Here is a 26,838-nt window from a genome sequence, read left to right as displayed (position 1 = left end):
TGGTCGGTTTGATCCTCCTCTGAACTCCGTGTGGTTGGATCGGGGCGTCTATCAGTTGTCCTGCAGCGTTCTCTGGTTTGATCAGGTTTAAAGTGACCAGGTGAGAAGGATTCATGCGGGAACCGGACCTGGAACTAATCCGGACTCAGGTGAGTGTCACTCTGGCCCGGTTCCCACTGGGGTTCCTCCCTGAGCCCATACCTCACCCTCCTGAAGGTGAATCTGTTGCACCTGTCTGGAAAGCTCCACTTAAACCACAGCAGCGCCAGCTTTTTCAAAGCTAAATATATTTATTGGATCCTAAAATTCTTAAGAACGGAGACCACACCTGCTGAAAAACCAGAACTCAGAAAAATAGAGAAATCCTCATTGCTGAAATGATGTGGTTCTGTCTGGTATTGAAATGCGAAGAAAAACTCTTCTATGTTTAACTGATTTTACTGCTGTATTCTCCTTTATTTTAAAACGTTAATGTCACTTTGACTAAAGATGATCATAAGAATAAACATTTGTTTTCCAGGAATGATACCGTAAGGAGTGGAGAGGAGTGAAAACTTAATATTTGTCCTGCAGAAATTCATAGATGTACAGGTGCTGGTCATAAAATTAGAATATCATGAAAAAGTAGATTGATTTCAGTAATTCCATTTAAAAAGTGAAACTTGTATATTATATTCATACATTACATACAAACTCATATATTTCAGATGTTTATTTTGTTTAATTTTGATGATTACAAATGACAACAAATGAAATCTCAAATTCATCATATCAGAAAATTTGAATATTACTGAAGACCAATAAAAACAAAGGATTTATAGAAATGTTGGCCAACTGAAAAGTATGAACATGAAAAGTATGAGCATGTACAGCACTCAGTATTTAGTTGGGCCTCCTTTGGCCTGTATTACTGCAGCAATGCGGCGTGGCATGGAGTCGATCAGTCTGTGGCACTGCTCAGGTGTTATGATAGCCCAGGTTGCTCTAATAGTGGCTTTTAGCTCTTCTGAATTGTTGGGTCTGGTGTATTGCATCTTCTTCTTCACAATACCCCATAGATTTTCTATGGGGTTAAGGTCAGGAGAGTTTGCTGGCCAATTAAGAACAGGGATACCATGGTCCTTCAACCAGGTACTGGTAGCTTTGGCACTGTGTGCAGGTGCCAAGTCCTGTTGGAAAATGAAATCTGCATCCAAAAAGTTGGTCAGCTGCAGGAAGCATGAAGTGCTCTAAAACTTCCTGGTATGTGGCTGCGTTGACCCTGGACCTCAGAAAACACAATGGACCAACACCAGCAGATGACATGGCACCCCAAACCATCACTGACTGTGGAAACTTTACACTGGACTTCAAGCAACGTGGATGAAGTGCCTCTCTTCTTTTCCTCCAGACTCTGGGACCTTGATTTCCAAAGGAAATGCAAAATTTACTTTCATCAGAGAACATGACTTTGGACCACTCACCAGCAGTCCAGTCCTGTTTCTCTTTAGCCCAGGCAAGACGCTTCTGACGCTGTCTGTGGTTCAAGAGTGGCTTGACACAAGGAATGCGACAGCAGAAACCCATGTCTTTCATACGTCTGTGTGTGGTGGTTCTTGAAGCACTCACTCCAGCTGCAGTCCACTCTTTGTGAATCTCCCCCACATTTTTGAATGGGTTTTGTTTCACAATCCTCTCCAGGGTGCGGTTATCTCTCTTGCTTGTACACTTTTTTCGACCACATCTTTTCCTTCCCTTCGCCTCTCTATTAATGTGCTTGGACACTGAGCTCTGTGAACAGCCAGCCTCTTTAGCGATGACCTTTTGTGTCTTGCCCTCCTTGTGCAAGGTATCGATGGTCGTCTTTTGGACAACTGTCAAGTCAGCAGTCTTCCCCATGATTGTGTAGCCTATAGAACTAGACTGAAAGACCATTTAAAGGCTTTTGCAGGTGGTTTGAGTTAATTAGCTGATTAGAGTGTGGCACCAGGGGCCATCAATTTTGAACCTTTTCACAATATTCTAATTTTCTGATATGATGAATTTGAGATTTTCATTTGTTGTCATTTGTAATCATCAAAATTAAACAAAATAAACATCTGAAATATATGAGTTTGTATGTAATGTATGAATATAATATACAAGTTTCACTTTTTAAATGGAATTACTGAAATCAATCAACTTTTTCATGATATTCTAATTTTATGACCAGCACCTGTATACGACTGAGCTCCGGGCCAGAGATTTATTTCTCCTAATTCGAGAATGAAGTCATCAATGAACAAACCATTTCAGAAAGAAAACTTGGAGTTCTGTCCAGCAGATGACGCCCAACCAGCAACCTGAGTTCACTTTGACCTGCTGCCCAATTAGATGCTGGTGCTAAAAGATTTCCTTGTTTGTCAAACCAGAGCCAAAGCATAACTTCACATGATGCTCGACATTCCTCATTTTAGGGAAAAAAGTGCTTCTTGTAGTTGTAAAATTGCGAGAACTTGTCTCTCGCAATTTTACAACTTTATTCTCGTAATTTTATGACTGTTCTCATTGTGACTTTATTTTCGTAATTTGACTACTTTATTCTTGTAATTTTATTACTTTATTCTCGTAATTTTGATACTTTATTTTCGTAATTTTGTTACTTTATTCTCAAAATTTTACTATTTTATTCTCGTAACTTTACTATTTTATTCTCATAATTTTATGACTATTCTCGTTGTGACTTTTTTCTCGCAATTTTACTACTTTATTTTCGTACTTTTATGACTTTACTCTCGTAATTTTATGACTTTATTCTCCTAATTTTATGACTTTATTCTCCTAATTGTATTACTTTATTCTCGTTGTGACTTTATTCTCGTAATTTTACTACTTTATACTCATAATTTTATGACTGTTCTTATTGTGACTTTATTCTCGTAATTTTACGACTTTATTCTCGTAATTTTATTACTTCTCGTAATTTTATGACTTTATTCTCCTAATTGAATTACTTTATTCTCGTTGTGACTTTATTCTCGTAATTTTACTACTTTATACTCATAATTTTATGACTGTTCTTATTGTGACTTTATTCTCGTAATTTTACGACTTTATTCTCGTAATTTTATTACTTCTCGTAATTTTATGACTTCTCGTTGTGACTTTTTCTCGTAATTTTACGACTTTATTCGTGTAATTTTACGACTTTATTCTCGGAATTCTATGAATATTGTTGTTGTGACTTTATTCTCATAATTTTACGACTTTATTGTCGTAATTTTATGACTTTATTCTCGTAATTGTATTACTGTTCTCGTTGTGACGTTAGTCTTGTAATTTTACGACTTTATTCTCGTAATTTTATTACTTCTCGTAATTTTATGACTATTCTCGTTGTGACTTTTTCTCGTAATTTTACGCCTTTATTCGTGTAATTTTACGACTTTATTCTCGGAATTCTATGGCTTTATTCTCACAATTTTATGAATATTCTCTTGTGCTTTTTTTCTGTAATTTTTCGAATTTATTCTTGTGATTTTATTACTTTATTTAGGTAATTTTATTACTTTATTTTCATAATTTTACAACTTTATTCTCTGAATTTTACAACTTTATACTCCTAATTTTATGACTATTCTTATTGTGACTTTATTCTCGTAATTTTACGACTTTATTCTCGTAATTTTATTACTTCTCGTAATTTTATGACTTTATTCTCCTAATTGTATTACTTTATTCTCGTTGTGACTTTATTCTCGTAATTTTACGACTTTATTCTCGTAATTTTATTACTTCTCGTAATTTTATGACTTTATTCTCCTAATTGTATTACTTTATTCTCGTTGTGACTTTATTCTCGTAATTTTACTACTTTATACTCATAATTTTATGACTGTTCTTATTGTGACTTTATTCTCGTAATTTTACGACTTTATTCTCGTAATTTTATTACTTCTCGTAATTTTATGACTTCTCGTTGTGACTTTTTCTCGTAATTTTACGACTTTATTCGTGTAATTTTACGACTTTATTCTCGGAATTCTATGAATATTGTTGTTGTGACTTTATTCTCATAATTTTACGACTTTATTGTCGTAATTTTATGACTTTATTCTCGTAATTGTATTACTGTTCTCGTTGTGACGTTAGTCTTGTAATTTTACGACTTTATTCTCGTAATTTTATTACTTCTCGTAATTTTATGACTATTCTCGTTGTGACTTTTTCTCGTAATTTTACGCCTTTATACGTGTAATTTTACGACTTTATTCTCGGAATTCTATGGCTTTATTCTCGCAATTTTATGAATATTCTCTTGTGCTTTTTTTCTGTAATTTTTCGAATATATTCTTGTGATTTTATTTCTTTATTTAGGTAATTTTATTACTTTATTTTCATAATTTTACAACTTTATACTCCTAATTTTATGACTTCTCGTTGTGACTTTTTCTCGTAATTTTACGACTTTATTCGTGTAATTTTACGACTTTATTCTCGGAATTCTATGAATATTGTTGTTGTGACTTTATTCTCATAATTTTACGACTTTATTGTCGTAATTTTATGACTTTATTCTCGTAATTGTATTACTGTTCTCGTTGTGACGTTAGTCTTGTAATTTTACGACTTTATTCTCGTAATTTTATTACTTCTCGTAATTTTATGACTATTCTCGTTGTGACTTTTTCTCGTAATTTTACGCCTTTATTCGTGTAATTTTACGACTTTATTCTCGGAATTCTATGGCTTTATTCTCGCAATTTTATGAATATTCTCTTGTGCTTTTTTTCTGTAATTTTTCGAATTTATTCTTGTGATTTTATTACTTTATTTAGGTAATTTTATTACTTTATTTTCATAATTTTACAACTTTATTCTCTGAATTTTACAACTTTATACTCCTAATTTTATGACTATTCTCGTTGTGACTTTTTTCTCGTAATTTTATTACTTTATTCTTGTAATTTTATGACTTTATTCTTGTAATTTTATGACTTTATTCTTGTAATTTTACGACTTTATTCTCTGAATTTTATGACGATTCTCATGACTTTATTTGTGTAATTTTACAACTTTATTCTTGTATTTCTATGAGTTTTTTTTCGTGATTTTACAACTCTATTCTCGTAATTTTATGAGTGTTCTTGTTGTGACTTTATATTTGTAACTTTATCACTGTTCTCATTGTGACTTTATTCTCGTAATTTTTACGACTCTCTTCTTGCAATTTTACATCTTTATTCTCCTAATTTTATGACTATTGTCGTTGTGCAGTTTTTTTTCTCGTAATTTTACGAATTTATTCTCGTAATGTTACGACTTTATTCTCGAAGTAGAAGAAAAAAAAATCTCTAGCCTGGCCCTAACACTCCTTCACAGGTATATCCTCTAATTCCATGTGTGTATTTTCTTCCAGTATTGCTGCAATCAAAGAACACTTTTTGTAACCATAAATGTACAAAATGGTTATTCCAATTCAATTTTAATACTTCTGTTTTTCAACCGATATAGTTTTATGAATAAATTATTTTCAAATTGTGCTTTTCAGATCATTTGCTTTTCGCTTCAAGCTCAATACAAATGTTTGGCTTTTCACAGGCGTATTAACCAATAAAATGTTGCTAAGGTCAATGCAGACCATGAGCATGAAAAATTAGTTAGAAAACATAAAAGAACAACTACATCTGACAAAATGGCAAAGTTACCCTCAAACCTTTTTCGAAATGTCTTAATTGTAAATATATTAATTATATTCATTTACAAAATATGCTACACAAATTACATAAAATGCTATACAAGCATATTAAATTAGGTGGATCACTTCTTAGTTTTTAAAATGTAAAAACTAAGAAGTGATGCATCAAAAGCAAAAAAAAAATTTCTAAATTAAAGGATATCCACTATGTAGACAGTTGTTCTGTCGGACCAGCATGCCAATAGTCAATATGCATGTGCAAGACACCGGATTTGCATTTATCCCTTTAGTTTTGCACGAGAAATACACTTTAAACTACCTCGACAGGCATTTTTCCCTTTAGTCATGTACAAAATAAACAATTTAAGGTCAGATCAACATACGCTTCAAAAAACACCAAAAAGTAAGTAATAGTTTTTTGCACACGACTAAAGAGATACACGCCCGTTGAGGTAGTTTAAAAGTATATTTTTTTGTGCAACGAAACTCACTGCTGTTTTAGCCATGACTGTCCCACATGTCTCTCATAAGCATCCTATTCGTCCCATATTTGTTTTTGTTTTTTTGTTTTTTTTATTTGGTCACGCTAGATGTCAACATGTCTCTTGATAAGCTAATATTCAAGCAGAGGAAGAGTCACTGCTTTCTTTTAAGCGGTGATGCGAAGAAGACTAAGAATGTTACTCAGGGGTCCAAAGTCCCTCTTTAAGATTAAATCAAAATCTCTTTTAATTATGAAATCTAGGTCCCAGAGTCTAAAGGAAGCCTCGCGAGGTGCAGTCAATGACGGTTTGTGATGAAATGTCATCTGCTGGTGTTGCTCTGCTGTGTTTTCTGAAATCAACAGTCAACACAAATAATTATCAGAAGATTTTAGAGCATTTCATGCTTCCCTCTGCTGGTAAGCTTCATGGAGACACTGATTTCATTTCATAATCAGGACTTCGTTCCAGAAGCTGCATCAATGGCAGTACTGCCAGTAGATGGTGCCACGTTTATGTTTAAAATTGGTTGCTGGAATTCTATTTAGGCTTAAAAAGGAGGATCAAAACACAATCAGGAAAGATGCTTTGAATATACAGCCTTATTTTATCATAGTCTCCTTGATTTGGTTCTTTCTGGTGTAGGCAGATAACATGACCATGTACCTTTTAACCATAGTAAGACACTGCCCTTCTCATTCCAGTCCTTTAGGGGGCAGTAATAGGCTTAAAGTGGTACTGACTCCACACTAAAAGGAAGATGGAGTTGCAACTAGCATTCAGATCTATCCATCTGAGTAGAGGAACTTCCCACACAACAATAATAGTAAATCCTGTGACGATGAACTCTGGACAAACAGGCTTTGAAACTCGCGTAAAACAATCAAACGCTGGAGTAAAACGAACGAACGATGAAATGTACGGACAGATGCTTAAAGTGTAACTCACCCCCAAATCCCCTTTTTCTATTGAGATTACATTTTCATACGAGCTTGTTTAATTTTGCAGTATTTATCTAAACAGCATAGGGAAACGGCCGTTCCAACCATTGCATATCCAAATTCTCCGACTGGTGCCCGCCTTTACACGAGTGAATAAAGTGAATGCGATTCATCGTTTGTCAAGAGGGCAGGGTTGCTGTGTCGGAAGGTTCGCAAGCAAGTTTGATTGTGGCCAGTTTGTTGGAAGCATCATGCTAACCAGTTAGCAACTTAGTGCTAGTAGGTTCCCAATGGGAAATTCCATTGGGACCAAGTAGCACTAAATTGGTGACTTAGAAACGATGTTTTAAATGAACGCTATGGACAGAGGAAACATGCAAGAAGAGGAGAGTTTAGTGTCAGAGGTCGTGGATAAGTCTCCTCTGTCATAAATTTTTTATTTAGAGGAGGAAAGCGGGGATGAAGATGTTGTGGAAGGGGACGCCAGGGCGGCAGAAGCTTGGTTTGGTGTAGAAGGCTTCCAGCCGTACATGAGCCTTGCAAGGGCTCAAACAGGGGTGTACACTAGGGGTGTAAATAATAATTGTTTTTGTATCGATGCATCGATCCAACAGCCGACGATCCGATGCATCGACACGTCTGCAAGAGTATCGATTCATGTTTTTGTTTTCCCTCCGGTCTATTTTTATCCATTTGGGGCGACAGTGCCGTTGGATGTAGGAGTTTGCCCTGAAATCGAAGGGTTGACGGTTCAAGCCCCAACTCCGTCTTTCAGTGACATTGTGTCCTTGGGCAAGACACTTCGCCTGCATTGTCTACTGATGGTGGTCAGAGGGCCCGGTGGCGCCAGTGTACGGCAGCCCCGCTTCTGTCAGTGAGCCCCAGGGCAGCTGTGGCTACAATGTAGCTTGCCACCATCAGTGTGTGAGTGTGTGTGTGTGAATGGGTGAATGAATGTAGTGTAAAGCGCTTTGGTCAAGTCTCCTAACTTGAATAAAGGTGCTATATAAGTACATGCCATTTACCATTTACCATTTGCTCCTGGACGTAATTCTGATTCCCGTGCTGAGGTGGCGCTAAACCTACAGTACCTACCCCGCTTCCTTTAGCCACTGCCCTCTTTCCGCATGCACACACACACAGTCCATAAAAAAGTAGGCAAGACAGACATGGCCGAGATAGCGGAGCTGACAGAAGAGGTAGGCAAGACAGACGTGGCGGAGGAAAAAGAACATGATCTTGAGTATCGAAAATAATCGAATCGTTGGGTCACGAAATCGATACTGAATGGAATCGCCATGATGGGTGTGATTTACAACCCTACAACGCTGCCAGTTCTGTTAGCTCTACGCCTGCTGAAGACACAGACGGCCAACCCCGTGAACACTGGGAAAGGAAATGATTCTTATTTCAACCGTTGCGTATATTAGCTGCAACATATGAATCAAGATGCCATGACTGAAACTATTTGATTGACAGATGACCGATGGCCAAATTTAGGTGTACAGGCTGACGTATAACTAACTGGCCTGCATAAGATAACGGAAAAAAACTCCCACTAATTTTAAGACAGGATTATTTTTTTTTACTAGAAATGTTTTACATTTTGGGACAATAAGGTCTAATAAAGAGTACATTTATATACATGTTTAAGGCAGAATGATTTGACATTTAAATATGATTTCCCTACAACTTGTCTCGGTGCTTTACTACATGGTTGAACTGGTTAAAGCAGCTGATTAAAACCGTAGGTACAGCTTTCATCTTCATAGACCCACAGTTGCAGCGTGGAAAGTGTTTGTGGGCCTCCACTTAAAGACACTCAACTCCTCATATCTGACTCTTTTTAGAGTCCCAGTTTGCGTTGTCCTTCTGAAACGCAGCTCCTTCATCAATGAAATGGCTTCCATTAGATACTAGAACAAACCATCTAAATCAGGTGGTCTCAGGTGTAGCAGAGGAACATCTTTATCTCTCTGCTTCATGAAAAACCAGAGAAGGTTTTTCTCTCCTGTTTCTGTGGGACAGTCTCTCAGCTGCAGCAGGAATCCTCCGTGGGATAATCTCTCCTCAGCTGACTTCCTGTTTGTGCCAGTGTAACTCGATCCAGCCTGTTGATGGGATAGCTCCTCAGACGGGCGTCGTCATGGTGCCCTGCCGACTGTAAACATGTTGCTACAGGCCTCAGACCCGTAGAGACCAGATTCAGGCTAAAGTTTATGTCTTGTTCTGAATCACATATGGTCAGCTCATCTGTCGTCTGAAATATGATTTATATTTTGCATTTTTTCACTTCTGGTGTCATTTTTTTAAACTGCTTGTCTGACATAATCATGGGACATGCTCAGAGTAGTCTGGCAAAGTATGATTACACCATGTTTATCTGCATTTTAGTTGTTTCTTTCTTTAGATTATGCTCTATTTACACCATAATTTTAACAGGACAAGAAAAATTAAAACTCAAATATTAGGGATGCACAATATAATCGGCCCCCTATCGGTTTCGGCCTTAAAACTGAATATCAGACATCGGCCACCCCACCGATATTTAACCCGATAATTGATCAGCTTCTGAGTTTCTAAAGTCTAAAAAAAAAAAACAATACTACTTCTTCCTCTTCCTCAAAAACTTATTTTTTACAGACTTAAAAACTTCTAAAGACGAGGGAAAAAATATTGATCCATTAAAATATCCCAATATCTTCATATGCTGATATATTGCCATTTAAAAACACCATATCAATCTCTTTTACTAATGAAATATTGCTATATGTCATCGTTATGCTACGAAATCCCCTGAAAATTCACGAAATTTTGCCATATTTTTATATGTTGATATATTGACGCGGTATCGATCTATTTTACTAACAAAATCTCACAAGAATTTGCAAAATATCACGAGAGTTTGTAACAGAACGATGAAATTTCACGAAATTTTGAAAGTAAAATAGATCGATACCGCGTTTTTAAAAATCAATTTGATATCAGCATATGAAAATATATTTGAGTATATTATTTTTCAAAGTGTCAGAAATGGATAACAAAACTGCTATTTTCAATGACTACTTATTTTTGTCCAGCTTTAACATCGGTATCGATATCGGTTATCGGCTACATGAGTTTTAAAATATCGGCATATCGGATATCGGCCAAAATCACAATATCGTGCATCCCTATCAAATATACTTGATCTATGTTCAAATCCAAAGATGAAAAAGTTAGTTCCCAGACGTAAGATTGAGGATTTAAATGCATTTATTTTCTCAAAAAATACATTATTGAACTTTAACACTTTATAGCAGGGGTAACCAATTTTAAACAGAATTTAACACTGAAATAAAAAACGTGTTTTTATGCATCCATATTATACATTGACTTTTTAAATAAAAAAAATATAATATTAATTAAAAAAAAGAACAATTTTCCATTTCAAAAGCTAAAGTGTTTTTTGAAGTAGATAACATCAATCATTCAGTTTGGTATATAGACAATTTCCTGATTCACATATTTTATAAAACATCTGAAGTGACCGTTTAAACCTGGGTTTGAATGGAGACAAAGCCATTATCAAGCACATATCAAGGAGCTCATTGGAGATGAATTATCTGCTTGCACATGCGCAGTTGAGCCGATGGTGCAAATTGTGCTACCGGTAGAGATCAGGTAGTGATAACACCGTTAGTTTTTTCGTTGGTTTTTTTTCTCCTGTTAGCATGATTGAATGTGTTATGACCTTCTTTTCTGACCTTAGACTAATTTGCAGCTTTATTTTGTGTTATCCATGAGTGCATTCATACATACATGTACCTAATTGGAAGGGAAAAATGTGGATCTCTGCATCCCTGATTTAGTTACATCTGTTTTATTGAAAGCAGAAATCCAAATCACTCTGGACAGATGTTGATCCAACAGAGAGAACCCGTCATGCTGATTCGTTCAGAGAGTCTGTTGGCTGGTCAAAGGGTCAAAGGTCAGCAACAGATCATCTGTTTTACTCTTAAGTTTTATTGTCGGCTGCTTCCAGTTTATGCCCTTTGGCTCAGGGATGGTTCCACCTCTGCACCAGTTAAACCTTTAGCCATCTGTCTCATCAGATTAACTCTTGGCTTTTTCTTCAGTTCTCAGATCATGCAGTGTTGATTAACACAGTAATCCTCCATCATGAATGCAGCTCTGTTTCAGTTTGTGTGTCCTGTGATCACCCCTTTCCTCTGTGCTTTCCTTATTAGGACTCCTCAGGCTGTGGTTGGGCTGCAGGGACAGCATAAAGGTTGCTCTGTCTGCTTACGCAGATTCAACAGGAATCAGATTTCAGCTGTTTCTGTATTTGTAAAGAACAAATAACCAGATTTATAAATATATGCCTGCTGGGCTCCTCTCCAGCTGATGGAGCTGCAGGCGAAACTGTTGGAGAAAATCGGACAGGAAGTCTGGGTCCACCACAATTAATGCCAGTTTTCCGGAATGGGACCGGAGTCTCCGAAAGGACCTTAAAAGCTCACCTGAACTGGGAATACTGGGACGACTGGGAGCAGAGGGTCTGGAGATTGTTGAGGGATTCCTGATGATGTTCACTTTAGGAGCCAGTGTATCATTAACCTTCTGATAGCTGGGCAAGTTTAGCTCCTGACTGCAGACGATTGGATTAATGTTCTGATATGAGCAACAGTTTCCTGCAGCGGCTTTGTGTCGTTTCCAGCTGATCATTACTGACCAGCGGCTGGTTTGCTGCTCTTTAGAAAATCAGTTCCAACTTTGAACCTCACAGAAATGACTTTGTTTTCCTGATTTAATTTTATTATGCAGACTAATTCAATTCAATTCAGTTTATTTATATAGCGCCAAATTCACAACACATGTCATCTCAAGGCACTTTGCAGTTCAACCAGATCATCCAGTCAAATTGATACAAAGTTTTCTGTCTAAGGAAAACAGTTGATTGCATTGACTCATTGACTCTTCAGCAATCCCTCACACTAAGCATGCTTGTAGCGACAGTGGAGAGGAAAAACTCCCTTTTAACAGGAAGAAACCTCCAGCAGAACCAGGCTCAGTGTGAGCGGCCATCTGCTGAGGCCGACTGGGGTTCAAGGAGACGGAAGCAGAGATACAAAAAGCAGCTGTAAGAGAACAATTGATCAACTGTTTTCTTAAAATTTCATTGTTTTCATATTTAATTAGAATTTTTGAATCTAAGAAGAACTTGTGTCGATCCACTGCCAACCAATCTGTAATGTATTTCGGAGCAAAGCCATTGAGTGATTTCTAGACTAACAGAAGAATTAGAAAGTCTTTTCTCTGAGATTAGGGGAACCAGTGGAAGGACTTTAGAACTGGGCTGATCTTCTCCACTTTGAGAAAATGAAGTGAAGAAGGGAGCGGGAGATCGACAGGCGGATTGGTGCAGCGTCTGCTGTGAAGCGGGCGCTGTACCGGTCTGTCGTGGTGAAGAGAGAGCTGAGTCAAAAAGCGAAGCTCTCGATTTACCGGTCGATCTACGTTCCTATCCTCATCTATGGTCATGAACTTTGGGTCATGACCGAAAGAACGAGATCACGGATACAAGCGGCCGAAATGGGTTTCCTCCGTAGGGTGGCTGGGCTCTCCCTTAGAGATAGGGTGAGAAGCTCGGTCATCCTGGAGGGACTCGGAGTAGAACCGCTGCTCTCTCGCAGCCAGTTGAGGTGGCTCGGGCATCTGGTTAGGATGCCTCCTGGACGCCTCCCCGGGGCCTCCCTGTCCCTGGTCTTCCTCAGGGGGAGGCCCCGGGGAAGACCCAGGACACGCTGGAGAGACTATGTTTCTCGGCTGGCCTCGGAACGCCTTGGGGTTCCTACTGAAGAGCTGGAAGAAGTGGCTGGGGAGAGGGAAGTCTGGGCCTCCCTTCTTAGGCTGCTGCCCCCGCGACCCGACCCCGGATAAGCGGAGGAAGATGGATGGATGGATGGATGGATGGCTGATTTTCTCCACTTTCTTAGTTCTAGTGAGGATGCAGGCAGCAGAATTCTGAATCAGCTGCAGCTGTCTGATTCACTTTTAGGAAGCCCTGTGAAGACGCCGCTGCAGCGATCAATTCCACTAAAGAGAAACGAAGCAGGAAGCAGTTTATCAAGGTCCTGCTCCCTCCTTTGGGGGGAGTGATGGCCTAGTGGTTAGGGCTTAGAGCTTGGAATCTGAGTTGGACCCCCACTGCCACTCTGGGTCCCTGAGCAAGACCCTTAACCCCTGATTCCTCCCTGGGCGCCCCGTGATGGCAGTCCACTGCTCCCCAAGGGGATGGGTTAAATGCAGAGGTTAACTTCTCCAATGTGAGATATAGTTAAATTATTATTATTATTAGTAGACATTAGACCTTTATTCCTGGAGATGTTCTTTAGGTGATAGAAGTCTAACTTTGTTTAGAACTCTGGCTGCAGCATTTTGGATCAACTTAAGGCTTTTAACTACAGTTTGTGGACTTACTGATGGTAAAGAATTATAATAGTCGAGCCTTGAAGTAACAAATGCATGGACTAGTTTAACAGCATCACCCCCAGATTTAGAGTCCTTCTAATGTCTTTTGTTCTTACCCTCTATGATGTTTGACTTAGACTTAGACATATTTTGTCATTTTGTACATGCAGAGTGTATACAAAAATTAATTTTGTTCAGTACAACTCCCAAGGAATTTCCATTTTAAAGTGCAGCAGTGATAAATGTAAACATGGTGATCAAATCTAAACTTAAAACTGGTATATGATTTACAGTTTCCAACATTTGGCGTTTTTTTTTTTATCCCTTTTTATACAACATTCAGCAGTCTAATGGCAGTGGGGAAGAAGCTGTTCCAGAATTTGCAGGACCTGCATTGGATGCTGGGAAGCCTCTTCCCAGAGGGCAGCAGGGGGAACAGTCCATGGTGGGGGGGTGAGGGGTCAGTGATGATGTCACGGGCTCGGGACACGCAGCGCTGGGATGAAATGTCTTTAATGGGGGGAAAAGGGGCCCCCATGATCCTCTCTGCTGTTCTCACCTTCTTCCAGTCTGAGGCGCTGCAGCCTCCACACCACACAGTGAGACAGCTGCTCAGAACGCTCTCTATGGTGCTTCTGTAGAAGGTGGTGAGGATGGGTGGGGGCAGGTGGGCTCTCCTCATCCTCCGCAGGAAGTACATGAGCTTCTGTGCCCTTTTGACCAGTAAGGTGGTGTTTACATTCCAGGTGATGATTCCATCCAGGTCTAACATCCTAAATGTTGTGATTTCAGGATCTGGGGCTGATCTGGGACCAGCCTGCTGGAGGATGAAACTTCCCCGCTCCCTGCTCTGTTCTCTGTGGTGTCTCCCTCTCCTCGGGTTAGGATCACTGTTCCTCCTGGTTCACCTGCATCACCTCACTGACTCCATCCTGCAGAAGAACCCAGGTCAGTGCTGCCAGGTCAGCTGGTCTGGGCTCAGTTTCAGTGATGCTATGAAATCTAAAACTCCTAATTAATTATTGATTTGCTGTAAATATCTCACTCTGCCAACCATCTCTGAATCTTATCAATGCAATTACATGGGAACATCTACACCACAAACATCTACATGTCTGAAAATAAATGTGCAATTGGGGCGAATTAATATTTGATGATCACTAGGAAACAGTTTATCTGTTGTTCATTTACATCTGAAATGTTTTTCCCCCTTTAAGGTTCAGGAATCATCCAGCAGTTAAAAGTTTGGTTCTTATCAGAAGATAAAAACAGGCAGGGAAGCAGTGTTTCGTTAAAGGCTAAAGTTTGAATTATCCCAACTACAGCATTTAAAGTCCTCTTTAGATGGGAGCAAAACAACCTGCAGATCCATACAGGAACTCTGATCCTCACTGAGGGTCCCCAGGCTCCTAAAACTAGTCCTGATGCTGCAGTAGAGGTTCATAAGCAGTATAAGTAGGCTGTCTAAAAGTGGGCTGGAGCTGAGCAGATCACAGCGTTTGTAGCTCGCTCCACCCTCCTCTGTTAAAGGTAAAGTTGCATTGCATCCTTGAAAGGAGGGATCCTGGTGAGATTAACAGGAGCGCCTTTCTGCTGCAGCAGCATCCCAACAGTTTGCTGAAGTGTGCTTTCCTTTTTGGAGGGTCTGATCTTTGGTAAACTCCTCAGTTTTTGATGCTGTCTGTTAAACCGCAATTGGTCAGCTGCTGTTTCACCTGTTAAATGATCTAGATCTGGTTTCTGGACCGTTTCAGTGCCTTAAAGCTTTGGTTCAAAATCCGGCTGGCATGTTTCCATCTGGATCATCTTCTAGAATAAAAAGCCAAACTCATTAGATCAACATTTTCCTCCACTGAGCTGCATCATGCAGCAGCCCCATCCAGCCTCTCTGACGCGATGATGTTTTTTTTTCCTGGGAAATGAGGAGTCAGACTGATGGCGCGTTCCACTGTCCCTGTGGACTGATCAGAGTGGTTCTGGTTTCAGCTGCTTGTTGTTGTTTAATTGGATCGATGGTGAGTGTCCTCTGGGATGGTGTTAATGCATCCTCCTACTTCGCAATCTGATTCTGCACAACACTGTGCTGCAGATTCACACAAAGTTCCCTCTTAGGATATAGATCTTCATCATACATAAACATTCAGTTTGTTCTACTGTCAAAGTATACCCTCCTGCTTAAAGGAATAGTACACCCAAAACATGATTAGCCTTCATTTTCTACTCACCCCCATGCTGAACAACACTCTGGAGTACTTTTTTGATATCTCAAATGCATCTGGAGATCTGGGAGGCTTCTTGCTGTCTGCTGACATTCAAATAATGGAGGTCTATGGCGCCCGAGGCAGAAAGGTCCATAAAAGTCCACAAAAAACGTGTCAATATTCCTCCTTACTGCTCGTCCAATGTATTCCAAGTGTCCTGAGTGGGTAGCATCCAGAATTTACTCGACACGAAGTCATTTAGAATGTTTTTAGAGCATAAACAGTAGTGTATAGGATTTCCTGAAAGCGCGTTCACGAGTCTACGGAAACCGCGGCAGACCAAACCAGATGAAAGTGCGCATTGGCACTGAGCGCAGCGATCCAAACTACCTTGGATCCCAGAACAACTGGCGTTCTCGCTCATTCAGTCTTCTTAATTGTTCTGTCATGAACCTTCTGACACCTGAGATATCAGATCAGATCAGAAGCTTCATACCTCCTGCTGTTGATCACATCCAGAGTTTAACCCCTAGAACCCGATGGACCCACCGGCAGGTCCAGCTGCCACGTGACCTCGTAATTTTAACAAACCCCCAGTATTGATGTAAAAAACACATTTGGCACAGTTTGGTGAAATTTTTGGAAAAATGTGCCAAAATGGCCTCTCCGCCTAAGAAATTTCTCACTAATACCATTCTAAAATAAATATGATTCATATGATTGAGTCCAAATTTGGTATATTTTTACACAACATTTAGATTTAAAAGTCTGTACTACTTTTTTGTGCTATAAATAATATTTTGGTAGTGTTTTGCAATGTTTATTTCAAAGAAAATTTTGGCGAGGTTCAAAAAATGCAAAATATTTTGTATTTTGTCCCTAATATTTAAGGCAGGGTCAAAGCTACAATGGTGCTGACACCAGAAAACCATTCTATGACATCTTACCTTTACAGACGTACCAAAAGTTTCTTCTTAAATCTAATAGCTTTGAGGCTATAAGTGATTTACTTTTGGGTGTTTTTGTCAGGCAGAAATTTATTTATACCCCCTTAGGGTGTAAGAGGTTAAGGACCAAAGCACGATGGTGGCCGTGCATTCAGTGTGGTTTTGACCTGGCTCTGAATTGGGCATCGTGTGGGACAGACAGTTGGAAATCTGCTCTGTAAAACAGTTTTATAACAAAATAAGCAAAAAGTGAAAGTGAGCAAAACCACTGTTCACTATCAGAAATCCCTCTTTACTCTGTAGCGACCGAATAATCAAGCCATTTTAAGGTGAGCAGATTTAGAGAACTAGAAGTTGTATTCAAAACGTCCAGCTTTAGCCTTGATAAACCTTAAAACATCCACATTTCTCTTGGTCCTCTGGGAGGAATGGATGGATGCTGATTCATGAATAAAAGATGAAGAATCTCCTGAATGGATGTGGTCTGAAAGCAGTAGAGTAACTTCAGGAAGGTCGGTCAGAGTTCAGCAGGTGGAAACAAACTGCCTTCAGATGAATCTGATGGCAGCATCACTCTGTGAGACGCCTCATCCATCCGTCTGCAGCCTCGATAAGCTGCCGTCCTTCTGTGTGGACAGTCATGAAGCTGCTGCAGCAGATGGACAAGAACTCTATTTAGTCCTCTGGTTTATCACACCGTCTTTCTTCTTGCTTGAAATTCAGTTTGTCTCAACATTAAGAAATATGAAGAGGATAAACTGCTTGAAATAATGAGGCTTATGATGATGAGTTAAATCAGCAGGTAGGCAGTTGCAAGTGACACAGATCTGAAAACATCCTCAGCTGGAACTAAAAGAGTCGCATCATCAGTCTGACCTCTGGATTCTGGAAACATCAGTTATGCTTTTTATCAATTCTTCTGTTGACTGTAAATCAATTAACAGATTCATTTTCAAATGACAAACGGTGCTTAATCTGAGAGTTTTAGGGAATCTGAACCAGATGAAGCCGAAACTTTGCCATTGTTTTGTTTGGATGCAGAGTCTGGTGGAGCCAAAAAATTCAGATTTTTTTTTTCCCCTCGCAATTTAAAAAAACTATAAACTATTTATAATGAAAGAAATGACTATATTCTATATCTCTGACTCTAATGAGAATCTGTTATAATTTCCACAATTTCTAATTAAAACTTTAAAGTAGATTTACTGTCTGCTCTGCTACAGAACTTAAATAGAACCTTCAGATCTACAGCAGAGATCTGTAGCCTTCAGCTCTCTGCTCCTCATTATCATGACGAAGTCCTCTAGAGATTTATGTTTTCCATAAACTTCCACACATCAATGCTCCTGTGTGGAGACTTCCTCTACTTTCTGCTCCCAGTTCAAACTCCTGCAGCCAAATACTGATAATTTATTAGGTTCCTGAATGTGGTTGTGAGGCCTTGATGTTTCAGGAATCCAGGACTGAACGTTTTATTCAATCAAACATGAGTTATCACCCTTTTTCTGTTATACAGGACGTAAAAATAAATATAGAATAGGGCATGTGAAGCTGAATATTCTTTGTAGACCTAATTAATATTTATAGCCTAATAAAAAAACACGCAAACGCGCTGCTGCTTGAGATGGAAAAATTTAATTTTTGCTGCTCGACGCGCCGCGTCAACCAATCAGAGAAGCTGATCTGGGAGCTGGCAGGGAGAGAGACACAGCGCTGATGATCAGAGCGCTGTGATCGCTCCTCTGAAACAGTTGATTGACGCCTAAATTAACTTAAAATGCAGAAATCTGCCGGCAGAATATGTTCGCTTTTATTATCCTGGTGCCTGCAGTTTGGATTATTTAGAGGAAAAACACCTACCAGCTGCCGCGGTGAACCGCGAGGAGGCGACCCGGCCAGAGGCTGCTGATGAAGGGATTCCTACTGTCGGCGCACCGCTGGTATGTGGGGGTCTGAGCGGCTCCGACAGAAAAAATATTGAAGGCAGGATGATAATCAGGATGAACTGACTGCACTGATGAAGTTTTCAGGTGTATTTTCTCACTTAAAAACATATTAAAACTACTTTATTCCCACTGATCACAGCAAATATAGCTGCAAGGCAAAGAAAGGATAGTGAAGCTCCGCCCAACGCGCCTCAGACACACTTTTGCACCGCGCAGCCAGAGCAGCAAAGATGCTTCAGCCTCGGGTCAGAACTAAACTTGTACAAGCATCAAAATTGAAGCAGGGCGCGCTTTATGCTGCTTCTGCTGCGTGCGGTCTGAACGTAGCATTAGAGTGGATTAAACTAACTCACAGCAGCTTTTAATAAACTGAAACCTTGGGCTAGATCGATTTAGAATTGAGACTTTGAGTCTGTTTCCTAAACTTGCTTTGTCAAACAGGCTTCAGGACATGTTGTATAGAACAAGTTTTCTTTACCCTATTCTTCTTTGTCTCTATTCAAACACACCTGATTCAAATGATTGAATTACCTCCTCAGCAGCCATCATATCCTGCAGTAGCCTGATGATCACCTTTTCATTCTGCTGAAGCTGGAACACACCTGAAACATGAAGGACACTGAGCCCTGAGCACCAAAATTAAGAAACCCTGGTATAGAACATGTAGAATAGAACGTGTCCAAGTAGAACACGTAAAGCAAGATATGCAACAGTGCATGTAATTTAAAACATGTGCAGCAGGATATGTTGTAAGAACATGTCCTATAGAACTAGTGGAGCAGAACATACAGTATCTAATATGTACAGTCAGACATGTGGAGCCAAAGGTGTAGCATAGAACATGTGGAGCAAAACATCCATCCATCTTCTTCCGCTTAAGGACTGGTTATACTCCTGCAGCAGTGTGTGGCAGTGAGATTGTTGCAGATATTTTTGATTTATGCCCAATATTGAAGCGTGGTCTGCACCATGTTATTCCACGCCACAACGCAAGAGGGACAATCACGAACTAGCTGTGGGTCTAGATACGGCCGAGGCGGTGGAAAAATGGGGCAAGATTGTGCGAAAACGGAGGGACATGAGGGCGAAAAAGAGCGGTGATCCAGGTGGAAAAAGGGTCCCAGCGTTCTCATGCACCTCTTTCTTCTACCTGGTTTTGGAGAGGTGGACCAGAGTGTCTGTGGAAGGGGTGGGTATAAACCAGCCTTTAGTCCTTGTCAGGGTCGCGGTGGGGCCGGTGCCTATCTCCGGCAGTCTATGGGCATGAGGCAGGATAAACCCAGGACAGTCTGCCAGTCTGTCGCAAAGGGGCAAAACATTTGTAGGAAAATTGGAACCATAATGTAGGGCGTTTACTTTTTGCTATGGAGCAGAATATATGCTGGATGTGATTATAGAGCTCAGCAGTTTCAGGAACCAAGGCCTAAAACAGTCGCATTGTTTGGTGTCATTAATCACCCTGTTTCTAAGCATGAAAAACATCATATATGAATGAATATATTTGGAAAAGAGCATGTGGAGCAGAACATGTGAAGCTAAAAAAAATTTAACTGGAACTTGTGGAGAGCATGTGACATAGGAGCATAATTATCAGAACATGCAAAGCTTTGGGCAGGATCTACATTGTCTGCTCCCGCTATGTTATCTGGACATATGAAGTGGAAGACTCGAAGAAGAGCATGTGCAGCATATCGGTTAGAACATGGGGACCACAATACAGGGAGTGAAATATGCAGTATAGAGCGGAATATGTAGCTGGAACAAGAACATGCCAGGTGGATGAAGGTCTGACCTCAGTCATCAGTTCTTGTGTTTGTCAATCCGAGCAGGAAGAGGCTTTCTGTTGTTCTTAGGATAGTTGGGTGGATTGGCTGAATCCTCCTTAGGAGATGAGAGCTGTCCGCCCTCCTCATCCTCTCCGTCCATCTTTTATTTATATCCAACTCATTAATATTTGAAAATTTGCCGTTGTGACTGAAAAGTATCATGAGAAGCGCAGAAGCTTTCAGGGGAGCTGTGTCATCCCATCAGCGAAGCAGAAGAACCTCTGCAGCTTCATCTTTATTTCATTAAAAACGATTCACTGATATGGAACCAGAACCTTACAGATCAAACATGGATTCTCCAACATGCAGCACAGACATAGAGAGCGGCAGTTCAAACTCAGCAGCTGCACAGCTGTGGCTTTAGATACTAAAACAGGCCCAGCATTAGAGCAGGTGGCCCGGATCTGACGCTGGCACAGAACCAGATTAGGACCAGAGTATTCCCAGCAGAGGAGAATTACAGTAGCAATGGTGGAAGTGACTCCATGTTAACTTTTCTGAACAAACATTAACCTGAAATAGAGGAGAGCTGTACGCCCTTCACTGATGGTTCAGCTCTCCCAGGGGCTCTGTTCAACTCTGTTTCTCTATTTCAGGTGTTCCGGTTCCAGATGGTCGGCGGCGGCCCGTACTGAAGGTGAGAATGGCACCATGATGTCACATGCTTGACACCTGTATCACTGCAGCAGTTTTGAACAGCAGCACTTAAGACCGTAGGGAAATCATATTTAAATGTCAAATCATTCTGCCTTAAACATGTATATAAATGTACTCTTTATCAGAACATGTTTTCCCAAAAGTTAGAAAATTTCTATTTTAAAAAAACACCTGTCTAGTTATACGTCAGCCTGTACACCTAAATTTGGCCAATCGTATATCATCGGTCATCTGTCAATGACATTTTTTCAGTCATAGCATCTTGATTCATATGTCACAGCTAATATACGCAACGGTTGAAATAAGAAATAAGAATCCTTTCCTTTCCCATTGAGTTGAGTCCCAGTGTTCACGGGGATGGACGTCTGTGTCTTCAGCAGGCGTAGAGCTAACAGAACTGGCAGCGTTGCGAGGCAAGGGCTCAAACATGTACGGCTGGAAGCCTTCTACACCAAACCAAGCTTCTGCCTCCCTGGCGTCCTCTTCCATAATGTCTTCGTCCCCGCTTTCCTCCTCTAAATAAAAAATGGATGACAGAGGAGACTCATCCACGACCTCCGACACTAAACTCTCCTCCTCTTGCATGTTTCCTCTGTCCATAGCGTTCCTTGACAGCGTCGTTTCTAAGTCACCAATTTAGTGCTACTTGGTCCCAATGTACTTTCCCATTGGGAACCTGCTAGCACTAAGATGCTAACTGGTTAGCAATGACACTTCCGAGAGACCGGTCACAACCAAACTTGCCACAACAATCCCTCCCCCTTGATAAACAACCATTCACTTTATTCACTAGTGTAAAGTCGGGCACCACAGAATTCGGAGATGCAACGGTTGGAACGGCCGTTTCCCTACGACTTTAAGGTGGAAGCAGTGGCTGTTTCCGAATGTATGTCCGAATCCCTAAATCCCTCCATCACCGTATTGACTGGGGGCAAAATGGTGGACTTTATAGAAAATTCAATTACCTGACCATTCAGATGGATGATCACTACTTTTAAAGTTGCATTGTGGGAAATTTCAAGCTCACCACTTTTTCATCCACTAGACGTTCGGACACTCGTCTAAAATGGCTTAACCACTATATAGTGATTAGGGCAGATATTCGGATACAGCGACCAACCTCAAAGTTTTCATCAGAAGTCTTAAAGGTCTTCTCCCAGCTGGTTCCTGTCAATAAAAAATGTGAATAAAAAAAACAAAACAAGGAAATTAACTGAGAAAAGAAAAATTATCAGATAAATACAAATATAAAACAACAGCTGACGGTTCTGCTGCACTGTCAACCAAACCATTTTTTTAGGTATGAAAAGTAGGACATGTCCAGGAAAAAGAGGACGTCTGGTCACCCTACCATATCAACAATTTGATGTTTCAGTGAGTGAGTGCTTGTTGCTATGATGCGTCTTTGCTCAGCAGCTTCGCTCGTTGTAAACCAACCAATCAGAGCACAGCTCATCTAAATATTCATGATCATACCATAAAAGGAAGAAAACCTGTGGTTTCATTCTAGGGCTTTTAACCAGTGTTGCATTAGGGCTCATAGAACAGCAAATATGCCATTTTCAGCCCAATCAATGTTACACACCCTATTCAGAGACCTTAAGGACCAGCACCAAATACACTATAGAATCATTGTATGGCCCCTTTAAAATTTAAGCTTAGGTTTTCTCTGCTGTCTCCTTCACTGTCTGGTCCGGTTCTGATCCTGGTAATAGTTGGTATTTTAAGCTACAGCTGCAGCTCAAGTCTAGATTCTGGTTTTGGATTCCTCATGCAGCCTCAGGTTTTGATACTGTTCTGTGTTTCAGGTTCCAGCTGCAGCCCGGCCAACTAATAGCCTCCGACTTTGTCCTGACATGTTGCCTAGCAACAAGCAGCCCGTCACTAAGCGCCAAACGAAGCTGCTGCTGAAGAGCGGGGAGGAGGTGCTGCAGCAGCTGAGGACGCAGGCGTCCCGGCGGCGCCTGCTGAGCGACGTCTGCACCCGGTACCGGCCGGCCCATGGGAGGCAGCGGATAACACCGCAGCAGGTATCTCGCATTTATGTGGAAGACCGGTTCCGCCTGTTATACTGTGAGGTGCCCAAAGCTGGCTGCTCCAACTGGAAACGGGTCCTCATGGTTCTGGGAGGCAGAGCCAGCTCCACACAGGACATTCCTCATGATGCAGCTCATTATAACAACCAGCTTCGGCGGCTGGACAGCTACAATCGGATCGGGATCGCTGAGAGACTCCGATCCTACACAAAGGTTCTGTTCGTTAGGGAGCCCTTTGAGCGGCTTGTCTCAGCCTTCAGGGACAAGTTTGAGAGTCCGAACTCATACTACCATCCTGTGTTTGGACGGGCCATCATTTCCAGGTACCGGCCCAATGCCACAAGGTCTGCTCTCAGAACCGGCGCCGGCGTCACTTTCAGGGAGTTTGTTCAGTACCTGCTGGATGCACAGAAACCCGTTGGGATGGACATCCACTGGGAGCGGGTCAGCAAGCTGTGCAGCCCCTGTCTGATCCCTTACAACTTCATTGGGAAGTTTGAGAGCCTGCAGGAGGACGCCGACTTCCTGCTGCACAGCATTCGGGCACCAAACAACCTCACCTTCCCCAACTTTAAAGACAGGAATCCGCTGGCAGAACGGACCTCATCCAGAATCACTCGGGAATATTTCTCCCTGCTGAACAGCACTGAGCGGCAGAAGGTCTTTGAGTTTTACTATCAGGACTACCTGATGTTCAGCTACCCCAAACCCTTCCAGGATCTGCACTGATGGTCTCATTCAGGGAGGGTCTGGACTGAGGGTTCCTCTGAGCACTGAAACAGACAATCTCCAGACCTGCACAGAGGTCCGCCTTCAGGGAGGGTCATGTCCAAGGGCTTTCAGGGACAGTGTGAGCTGATAATCAGTCTGAGTTTGCACTGATTTCCGCCTTAAGGAAGTTCTGATCTATTTGTAAATTTGCACTAATTTCTGCCCTCATGGACGGTTTGAGCTGCCCTGGGGCCTCATGCACTAAAAAGTGTGTAGTTTTCATAGTTAATGTTTGAGTTGTGAGAAACCTCTGAACTTGAATTTGCACAATTCCTTCATGCATCCCACTTTTTGTAGAATTGGTCACAGATCCAGTTGCCACTTGGACCGCTCACATTGCCATAGATGATCAGCAATGCAGAGCAGTATAATCACCTGGACGTCTCCCCAGGTGTTTAACACCATAAATGTTAGAGGTGGAGGGTGGATGCAGAATCCTATTTATCTCATTCCTCAGGTATAAGTGATGTATTTAAAAGTGGAGTTACTGAAGCTGGAATGGAGCTGAATATCGATCCTTCGTCAAAAAGAGAAACGCATTAAGCAACAAAATATTAAGTGACTATTTATCATCTCACTGACTGGACACAGTGTTGGTTAATGTTTTTTTAGATCAGGTAACAGGTTCAGACTGTAACTGTAAACCCTTAGGTTGGATCGTATTCTTCAGGAACAGTAAGACTCTCAGAAGCGATTAGAAGGAAATTGTACAACCAGTTTGTTTGTTTTATTTATTTATTTTAGCATAAGCTAAAAGCTATTCTTCCTGGGGGACACCAATCTTCCGTGTGACAATACAATTTGTAACATCACTTTACACACTGTACGCACAAGACATTTACAAAATAAATGATACATATTTACATTTAACGCCATTGATCACTAAAATAATAAGAAAATACATAAATGATAAACATAATTAAAATAAAATATTGGTACTCCAAATAGATCTATATCAAGATAATTACCAAAAGGACTATTATAAACAAAGGACGACATCTGGAACAAACTATCTTTGAACTCGCCAACTATCAGCTGTTATTTAATTTAAAGCCAACAATGGCAGCCAGTTACGTTTTTCCAAAGGAAGAGCTACCGGACAGTTTCAGGTGTGGCAAACCAGAATTTCTGCATTTCAGAGGGAAGTTCTGGTCAAGCCTGAATGTGTAGCTACAGAAATATCCAAATATTAAACAGGTCACACAAGAAGGCACAAAAGAGATTAATATGCAATTTTAATAAACATTAAAATAATACAGGTGCTTCAGGTGTACATATATTACATATATTACAGGTGCAGCTATGACATCACAGTTAATATATACAATAAGTGTCCAAACTTTTTGGCTTTAAGATCAGACTGAGGGCATCTGTGAGCCACAAAAAAAATTCCAATAAATCAAAATGGGGGGAAAAAAATTTATTTTTTATTTTAATTCACTTTATCTTTTAAAATATGAACAATTTCCTCTGAACAAAGTGCTCTTATCGCTGCAGAGGCAGAATGTACATAGCTGACTGTATGATTGCCTTTTTGATTTCACTTATTTGTAAGTTGTTTCTTTAGGATTTGTCTTTGTTTTAGGTTTTATGCTATAATGTTTTTCTTGATTGTTTGATTATTATTTTTAATTAATTTATTTTTTTTTGTTTATGGTAAGCAACCAGTCCAGTCATCACTCAGCGCTTGCTGTATTTGACCAAAGATGATGAATACTGGGAGATTTGATTTGAGGTTTGTTAATATAAAATTAAGGTGAAAACAGAAAACTGGTTTATGATAGAGAATTGAATTGTAGCTGAAATTTATTTTAATTAAACAAGATTTTCCTTTTTTTTTTTGTACAAAAACTTCCAAAAAAATAAAATAAAATGTGTCCATCTGCACTGACCACCGGCGGCTTAAGGTCTGATTTATTATTGGCCTAACAAATGTATTCAGAGGGCCATATGTGGCCCCCGGGCCATGCTTTGGACACCTCTGATCTTCTGTTTACCCATTTTAATTTGTTTTTATCTGCTTATTTTAACCTTGCATTGCCGATCCATTGGTAGGTTGGATTGCGTTAGCCTAGGGCCTAGGCTATCCTATCGAAGGTCACAGAAGGTTTGATTGGTCGTTCTGGTTCCGACTTCCATCCCACCAGCCTTCTTCTGTTGAGGACTCAATTCACCAGCGTGTGTTAAAGGAATAGTACACCCAAAACATGATTAGCCTTCATTTTCTACTCACCCCCATGCTGAACAACACTCTGGAGTACTTTTTTGATATCTCAAATGCATCTGGAGATCTGGGAGGCTTCTTGCTGTCTGCTGACATTCAAATAATGGAGGTCTATGGTGCCCGAGGCAGAAAGGTCCATAAAAGTCCACAAAAAACGTGTCAATATTCCTCCATACTGCTCGTCCAATGTATTCCAAGTGTCCTGAGTGGGTAGCATCCAGAATTTACTCGAAACGAAGTCATTTAGAATGTTTTTAGAGCATAAACAGTAGTGTATAGGATTTCCTAAAAGCGCGTTCACGAGCCTACGGAAACCGCGGCAGACCAAACCAGATGAAAGTGCGCATTCAGCTCGGCAAAGAACTCCTGCTCTTCCTCAACACTGAAGTCCTCAGACATTTTTCTTTCGTTGTTTCTTTCTTTGCACAGGTAAACGGCACATTTCTTCTTCTACGCTTGCATTATCGGCAGAGCAGACGCTGAATGCGCACTTTCATCAATCAATACATTGGACGTTATTTGTGGACCTTTATGGACCTTTCTGCCTCGGGCGCCATAGACCTCCATTATTTGAATGTCAGCAGACAGCAAGAAGCCTCCCAGATCTCCAGATGCATTTGAGATATCAAAAAAGTACTCCAGAGTGTTGTTCAGCATGGGGTGAGTAGAAAATGAAGGCTAATCATGTTTTGGGTGTA

General features: G+C 40.4%; 1 protein-coding gene across 1 annotated transcript; it reads left to right on the top strand.

Moving 5' to 3' along the window:
• LOC119781638 (carbohydrate sulfotransferase 8-like) lies at positions 1–24,984 on the top strand. Its single transcript, XM_038282177.1, has 4 exons — positions 1–149; positions 14,325–14,480; positions 21,049–21,089; positions 22,918–24,984. The coding sequence occupies exons 2-4, from the start codon at positions 14,360–14,362 to the stop codon at positions 23,872–23,874; spliced, it is 1,119 nt and encodes a 372-aa protein (XP_038138105.1). The 5' UTR covers positions 1–149; positions 14,325–14,359; the 3' UTR covers positions 23,875–24,984.
• Positions 24,985–26,838: the final 1,854 nt, after the last annotated feature.

The sequence above is a fragment of the Cyprinodon tularosa genome, unplaced genomic scaffold (assembly GCF_016077235.1).
Source record: "Cyprinodon tularosa strain WSP-4 unplaced genomic scaffold, ASM1607723v1 ctg180, whole genome shotgun sequence".
Classification (NCBI taxonomy): domain Eukaryota; kingdom Metazoa; phylum Chordata; class Actinopteri; order Cyprinodontiformes; family Cyprinodontidae; genus Cyprinodon; species Cyprinodon tularosa.
The sequence above is the reverse complement of the archived record's forward strand: the minus strand, read 5'-3'. Positions and strand labels throughout refer to the sequence as shown.